The sequence below is a fragment of the Opisthocomus hoazin genome, chromosome 16 (genome assembly GCF_030867145.1).
Source record: "Opisthocomus hoazin isolate bOpiHoa1 chromosome 16, bOpiHoa1.hap1, whole genome shotgun sequence".
In the NCBI taxonomy this organism is placed as follows: Eukaryota; Metazoa; Chordata; class Aves; order Opisthocomiformes; family Opisthocomidae; genus Opisthocomus; species Opisthocomus hoazin.
This window is the reverse complement of record NC_134429.1, coordinates 14,863,517-14,871,882: the sequence shown is the minus strand read 5'-3', so window position 1 is coordinate 14,871,882 and position 8,366 is coordinate 14,863,517. Positions and strand designations below refer to the sequence as shown.

At 44.8% G+C, this 8,366-nt stretch overlaps 1 protein-coding gene across 1 annotated transcript in view; it reads right to left on the bottom strand.

Annotated features, from left to right (window-relative positions):
* Positions 1-3,518: 3,518 nt before the first annotated feature.
* Positions 3,519-8,366, bottom strand: part of IFFO2 (intermediate filament family orphan 2) — a 39,345-nt gene continuing 34,497 nt past the window's right edge. Inside the window, exons 7-9 of the mRNA XM_075437638.1 lie at positions 7,573-7,662; positions 6,762-6,892; positions 3,519-5,963 (exon numbers count right to left, since the gene is read on the bottom strand). Coding sequence (XP_075293753.1) covers positions 5,858-5,963; positions 6,762-6,892; positions 7,573-7,662 — 327 coding nt within the window. The 3' untranslated portion in view covers positions 3,519-5,857. The remainder of the gene's footprint in view (positions 5,964-6,761; positions 6,893-7,572; positions 7,663-8,366) is intronic.

Here is an 8,366-nt window from a genome sequence, read left to right as displayed (position 1 = left end):
GGGACAGGGTGGTGGGGTTGGTTTTGGCACTAGAAAAGGAAAATGGAGATGATCCGCTGGCCCTGGGAGCGGGGCGAAGGCTCCTGGCGGGGATCAGACTGCCGAAGCCTTCGCCGGTCCGAAACCCAGCGTAGCGCTGGGTCTGCCTGCCAACAGCCGGGACAGAGTGCCAGCCGCAGCGCAATCGATGGACACCTCGGCTCCGGAGCAAGCCCGCGAGCTGGTTCATCCTTCGTCCTTGCCCCATCAGAGATTGAACAGCATCATCAGTTCAGTCTTTTTCTTTAAAAGAAGCTAATATACAGAATTATAAAGCACAATATTTACAACAGTATGGTAAACAGGTTCATTTCCACACTGATCAGTAGTCTGTTTTAATGTGTATAAAAGAAATTCTTACATGACCTAAGAGGAACCGACAAGAAGTGACACAGCATGGGGAGAGAGTCGTCAATACCCTCCACTTAAACATGTTAAATAATAAATAATCCTTTTTGGCAGAACTTTGCTAGGTACACTTTAGCCACAGGTGAGGTGTGTTCAGGACCGGATTGCGTGTCTCTTGGTGAAACCACGTTACACAAGAGGTGTGCCCAGTGACCAAGCTTTTAATCATGCTCAACCTGCTCTAACAAAAAAGAAATTTTAGGATTTCAGGTGAAATCCGCACAGGGTTTGGGCAGCCCCCCGGCCACAGGCGCTGGGTTTGCGGCACAGAGGTCCTGGGGTGTTCGGCTGTGGCAACGGCACGGGCTTGAAGCCAGCCCAGGGTTCGTTTTCAGCATTAATATCGTCGTTTCCTCCAAAGACGGAGCCAGCCAGGCCCACGAGCACCACCTTGGCTTACACGAGTGCTTCGCTGCTCAAGTGCCTCGAATTAGGAGGGGATCGTGATTTCTAGAAGCATCAGCTACCCACTTCTCACACACCGGTTGGTGCTTCTTCAAAAGAGAAGCTTCGAAAGGCTTCCGCAAACGCGGAAGGGTCGTAAGACACTGAACTTACACACAAAAACAGACAAAAAGAATAATCAAGTGTTTCTTCACTACTCTGCCAAAGCCTCGCGCCCAAGCCTTCAGTGTTGCCCCTCCAGAAGCTGGCGGGCAAGGGACTGAACTCAGAATTTGGCAGGGAGCGTTTCTCGTTCCCCTCCACCACCAGCGTTATTAACACCAGGACACTACGTGTTGCCTTGACTGGCAACTTCTTCTCTCATTTAAAACGTAAACTGATACAAGTAACATTCTACTACAAGCTTAGAAACCAAGCGCTGGGGTGACTCAACACCGAAGGCAAACGTTTTTAAAACCTGCGTGTTCCCCTGCAACCAAGTGCTGGACCAGTGCGAAGGAACAAAAACCCCGAAGTCCCGAAGCGACGTGCAGAGAGTCCTCAGCAGGGTGTTACACCCCATGGAAGCACTATCGTTTCTGAATTTTGCTGTGACAAATCACGCTTGAAACATTCAGCTCTAAAATGAAGCACTCTCAGACGTGAAACGCAACCACAGGCTTCCCGGGACTGCAGCTCTCTTCCTCGCGCACCCCAACACCAACCTCCTTCCCAGAGCCGAGGGAGTCGGAGGAATGGCTGCTGCAGAGCCCGGCAAGGCTGCGAGCACCCACCAATCGCCACGGCCTTTCCTCTGCCAACCCTGGACCCATGAGCCAACGTGTATTTTTGCTGGCAGGAACAGTTATGCCAAAAAAAAAAATATATATATTAGCAGCTTTAGATCTATATTCAGGCACAATTCTGATCTATGATTTTGTTTCATCAAGCTAATTCCAATTTACACCGGTGTAGCCAAACACAATTTCTCTTCCAACCAGGCAGAGCACAAAACCCGCTTTGGGGCAGGTTTTAAGACCGCTGTCCTGCACCCAGCCCCGGTACTCAGGTGCTCATCCTCTCCAGCAGAATGCCTCCCAGTCAGGGGAAGGAAAAAAAACACCCAGGGGAACCAGCGATAACTCTGCAGTCGCAGCAAAGCCATTAACCTGTTTTTCTTCTGCACTCTCACCCCGAGGAAGCGATGGGCGAGTGCTTCACAGCCACTGTCGCCTGAAACCGTTTGAGAATCTGGAGTCCCACCAGAGCAGAAGATACTTTACAAGGGAATAATTGCATTGGCTAACAGAATTCTGTCTGCACTTTAAAAACTTCTAATAAAAATAGAATATATACTGTGTTTTTTATAAATAGTTTACACATTTAGCTTAGATGAGTTTCATTACCTCCCCCACAACACATTTTTAAACAATTTTTTTTTCGTTGTATGAACTAACATGATAATTACTAAGACTGAAAAAAATGTTTGTACCACATTATTCTTTGGACATTTTTGAACATGCATCCACAAAAGCAACTGCCATTTGTTTACTGAAAACATTTTTTTGTACAAACCCATTTTAGGAATTTGATCTGTTATTACACTGCTAACAAGCAAAAAAAATTTGCTTCCTTGAAATCCCCTTTTAAAAAATGAGGAACGATGAGGAGGATTTTCTGATTGTAAGTCTAAAAAAGTGTCAATATGACACCGCATTAAGAATAGAAAACAAAAATAAAGTATTTACAGCTTTACAAAGGAAAAAGAAAGAGGTCATCAAAATCATTTCCAGCATTTTCACAATTCTTTTTCTGGCAAGCTTTTGATCTGGTTTCTACAGAGTGGTTAAACGCAACAGAACAGGACCACTGGCAGCTAAAAATCAGCAGCATCGCTGGAACCTAAACCCAACACCTCCTAGGGAAACCGTCCAGGACCAACCTCGCAACTCCCAGGAGGCTGATCCACCAAGTCCTATACAGCCTAAATGAAAATAAAACCCCAAACCCAAGTATGAAAACACCTTTTCTTCTTTAAAAATGGATTAAATGTGGTTACAAGAAATAGACACCAACAACCACGGTAATTTACCGTCGTACACATCACCACCGTACACGTTATTCCTACACCCTCTACTACAGACCCACACCCCTTACACTTACCAACAAACACAACCCTAATAGAGATGCTCCTCGTTAATTATGGCTCTGAGATAAACCACAGCTTACAGCCAGCTTGTTTCGACAGCTGAATTCCCGCTTCCTCGCTTGGCTCTCACTGTCGAACCGAGGATACGCTTTCCTACCCTCGACATACCAGCTCCTAGTTTCAAGAACACTCAGCCTTTTCCCTACTGGGACACTGAGTTTTAAAAAGAAAAATAACAGCAGCTAAGCCGGCTGGCCATTCAAATTGTTCAGCTTCTCCAGTACCAAGGAGCATTTCATAACTGAGGAGAGCTGAACGACAGCCTCCGACGAGGCAGCTTGGCCGTGCGAGTAGATTGCTTAACAACGCCTCCACCAAAGTCACTAAAGCATTACAGACATTCAGCTTTGGCAGATGGTTTCTCAGCCTCGTGAGAAACTACGTATTAGCAGCTGAAGTTCATACAGGCTTGAAAACCTTAAGAGTACTTTACTGAAAACATGCAGTCCCAGCCCCCTCAGAAAAATATCACATCTCTTGCCCCACCCCTACCCCCCCAACTTGCAGCCCTAGTGAACATGACACTTACCACTTTGGCCACCTAAGAAATAATAGGAATGAGCACTTTGGAAGAAGGTTTCTTTTCCAGAGAAAAGTTATCTACATTTATACGATGCACCGGGCTTTGAAAAAACCCCTAACCCACACCACGGGAGCCAAGCAGTTGCTAGCTACTCTACGAATAACTGCACTGAGTAATTCAATCAGCAAGGAAACCGAGGAATATCCTTGGATATTCTTGGACAGAAGCCATCGATTGCGGATCGTGGCCTCCACGCTGTGGAGTCAGACGGACCACGCCAGTGCTCTTCCCCACTCTAAATCCACCGGGAGCCCGTTTGGTTCACACGGCCCAAAAGCACCATCGTGCCCAAGCAGGAGACGGATCCCAACAGCAGTGAAACTCCAGGCAGCGACACAGGAAACAAACGAAGAGGAGGTTGCTGCACCCACAGTCACAGTGCGAGCAGAGACCCTCCAAGGCGCTGCCCCTCTGCAGAGCTGCAGGACGGAGCTGCATTTCTGCCCAGGAACACGCCGTTTGCTGAGACACTTGTGCTTTTTTCAAAAGAAAGCGACACCGATCTATACCAGCTGTATGCTTACAACGCAAGCCGGCTGATCTCAAATCAACACGCGAGAGGCTTGGAAACAACACTCAGGCAGCTAAAAGGATTGGCCAGCTTACCTTCACATAACACTGAGAGGGTGCTTAAATCGAGTATTTCCCTGTCCAGTCCTACCACTGCTCCTGCACAGCAGTTTTTTAACTTCCTGGCATGAAAACAAAATACATTTGGTATTTACTCCAAGTCTTGCAACTGCTAGTTACCTACACAGTTACCTCTAGGCAGTATTAACTACACTTTCAATCTCGGTCTAAAAAACAAACACAAAATTATTGGCTGAGGTTTATACCCTGTTTTTACCTGGCTGAGTTGCTACAATTTCCACTAATAACCACGAACAGCTTGATGACGCCAGAGTTTCCTCCAACACCACCAAGCGATCCACCCTTTGACGCTGCTTTTTCCTGTGTCAAAACACAGATAGGTTGACAAAGCCTAGGTCTTCTCACTTTCTCCCAGAGAAAGCACATGGCTGGTCTTCCCTAGTGCTAGGGCAGCAGTACTTTGGGATTCATTCTACTACTCCCTAAGCCGGATTACAGTATTTTCCGATGTTCAGCTTTGCTGAGGAACAGTGGCCTGGAACTCTCCCAATGTCATGTCTCCAGCCTACATCTACTCCACCGCATGTCAGTTTATCCTGATGCTTCAGCTATCCCACTCTAAACGTCATGAAAGCAGCATAAAATGGAGTTATCTCCCTGTCAGCAACGTAAAATCTGCAAACGCTATGTTTTTTTTTTAAAATTCCTGAAAAAAGAAAACACAAACCAAGAGGGGAAGGGAAGGGCTGACCCCCCTCTTCATCCCATCACTGGAAACCAAGGCATTGTCATACACATTCCTCCCCAGAAGAAGCTCTACAGATAGCTAACATGTGCAAATGTGGCTTTTAGCTTTCCTTTCCCCCAGAGATAACTGTAGCCCAGCAGGGACCAAACATTCCATATAAATAAGGCGAGCTTTTTTTTTTTGTTTTTGGTTTTGCATAGTAGTTTGTCAGTGATAGTCCCACCCCACGGCACCCTCCTCTGTCCACCCGCTTTGCCACCGAGCTGAGGCCTGCTTCTTCAGATCCTGGAGTCTAGCAGAAAGCTTGTACAAATCTCAAAGGCTCCTTCACCCAAAGAGCTGGAATGAAGGAATTCCTCTTAATATTGTATAACTGTTTAATCCTAAAAGCTGTCTCTCAACCCGCTATTATTTTTAAATGTTTACAGTTCAATTTGGAGGCATTCTTTTTTGTGCCAGACATTGGTAATTGTACCATAATTGTCTTGGGTTCGCTTCTCATTTTGCCAGCATTCCTTTGCCAATCAGTGCAGCAGTTCAATAAAACCATACGCTTACTGAAATACCCAGAGCCTTTGCAGCACTATTCTCTGCTGCTACTGGATTTTTTTTTAATAATATTTTTTATAAAAACACCTGCTATTATTAATATTCCACTGGAGCTCAAAGTGGCTCAGCTTGGGGCAAAGGCACAATTAAAACACCATGTTTTCTTACAGGACTCTGCATTTATGATTCGTATAACAATAGAAATTTACAGCACCAATCCTTGGGTGGGGTGGGGATGCGTGTAAGAATGAGTCCTTAGAAACCCTGTGCAAGGGCTTACAAGTCTTTTCTTGTATTGTTTTTTATTCTTGTATCTTCCCTTTCACTGGAATGCTCCAACTACGTATCAGCTGACCATGGGCTCCACATCCGTGTCTCTGTCCAACTCATCCTGAATTTCATCTGTGTTTCCTGAGTCGCTGCTCGCTACAGAACTGGGAGATGGAGAATTTCTGTAGAAAAAGTCAGAGAAAAGTTTAGAGAAAAAAGTGAGTATCAATGACAGAAGAAAAAAAAAAACTTCTGAAGAAAATGGTCACTTCCACTTCCCAGAACAGTTAAAAGAGTCCTTTATTAACACTAAACTTTGGGTTTACAGTAAAAGCAGTAAACTTCAGCATCTCAGGGGCTGCCGCCACCCCACCCCTGCCATCTCCTATACAAACAAATGCTGCCCTACGTTTATGGACAGGGAAATGGACACCAAGCCCAGTGAACATCCTACAGAGACTGCCATCACCCCTAACATGTACAGTCTTCAAAACTCAAAAAAATCTTGTCATCATCATCCTTTATGGCAGGACGTGTACTAGGGGCAAGCAAGAGATCAGAAAAATCCCTCATAGTATGGGGTTCTTCTGAGAAAATAAAAATGCAAGTTCTTCACACAAGTTCACAGTCAAGATTTAATTTGGCAGTTGGTTTGTTTATCTGAAGCGTTCTAGGTCTACGACACTAAGACTAAGCGTCCTTCCAAGTTAGAAACGAGGTAAAGCCTTTTATACAGTCTATTGCTGACATCCCTGCTCCTACCAGTAGGTGTTGAATCCTTAAAAGCGTTACTGTGTGTAGGCAACCTATACGCTGTCACAGGGTTCCTTTTAAGAATGATATTTGACCCTGAACAAAACAAGATTTCCTAAAGAAAGCTTTAGGACAAAATGATACTATTGCCTTTACACAACCTGGCAGCAAACAAGAGCAAAGTAAATTCTCGAAGGACCCCAGGCAGAATGGTAGTATCTTCTGACCTGTCAGCCGAGCCTTTGATAAGCCTCCGACAGGTTTCCATTTGTACATCCAGGCCCCTTTTCATACTACACATTTCCATATACTCATGAAGGTGGCGATTCATGTCACTCTTGGCTGTGGCCAACTCCAGCTGTGAGAAATAAGAGAAAATAATCAGCCTAAGGTGAGTTGCTAGCAGCTTCTCCCAGTTTCACTCAGATTTTACGTACTGGTGGGGATGCTAAAGCTGCCCAGAGCCAATCCAAAACACTCGCACAATACACGGTTAACCTCAGTGCTGTATACTGCCAATGTAATCATCAGCTTACAAAGTGTATTTTAATCAGAGCTCAACACTGTTTTTAAACAGCCCTCTAGTTTTTTTTTTTTCTGCTGCTTGGCATCTTGTTTGCAAACATGCAGTAATTAAGGAAAGCATATTCTAGGCAGGGCAAAGATTCTGAGAAGCTGCAGCTGTTGTGTCTGGCAACCTCTGTGGCCACGTCTCATCAAGCATTTCCCAGTGTGATGGTGGATATGCAAGACAAATAGGAGAAAAAGAATAATAGTGCATTTTAATTGTCTTTGTTCTGAAGGTTCTCTCTCCCTCAGCTACAGATTTATGCTTACTCAATAGTGCTGTATGGGGAAGAGTATTTAATAAAAATCCCAAGGGTCTGCCAAGGGAAAACACCTTTGCATTCTTGGATATATAGACATTCCACCTTCCCCTCTGTGGGTGTACACATCTGTAAGAGCCGACGGACCAGGACACTGGGCATGCTTTCATACCTTAGAAACCATTCACATTGTCATGAACAACTTCCTCACCTCTATCTGCCCTATTGTTTCTTGGTATTCCTTGTCTCTTGTTTTAAAGAAAGACTCTGTTTCATGGATCAAGTTTCCCAGGTTTTCTTCCTGCAGGGGAAAGGACACAAATAATTATCAAGAAACTAACATGGAATTCAGTAGCAGACTGAAGACTTTCTTATTTAACTTCCCTCAGAAATGCAGGTTTTTATGCTCTTTCATGCAAACTTTTGGGGGGTTTTGTTTTTGTTTGTTTTTTTATAAATCTTTACACAGACAAGTAATATTCTGCTTCTTAAACCCAGCACATCAGGAAACCCATGGTACCATGACCATATGGCTTTGTACACAAAAAGCTAAAGTCTCTGATCAAGGAACCTACAGACCAAGGCTCAGGCAATGAAGTACAGACACTCTACGCATGCCAGAGAACCAAAGCCATGGATTTTCCCAACCTTTCGCAGTCTGATCAGGCTTAGACTGTAATTGCTCTCCAGCCATGAAACAATTTTTCCTTGCATTGACCACACCACTACTTACAGCGTTGCACCAGAATTCTCGTTTTCCGATTACATATTATTACTCTCCAGCCCTTCCAGTCTCCACTACCTCACGTGTATGCTCTGCATGCATTGTTTCCCATTGAAATTCCTTACTGCTGGATAAAGCAAGCTCACTCCAGCACACTACCGATGAAAATATCACACGTAAGGACACACGCTGTCCCAAAGGAAACATCCTGCCAGACGACAGCTCCTGCTTCATCACTGCTTTGGATTGAGAGTACAGCCTGGGCTACAAAACATACAGCA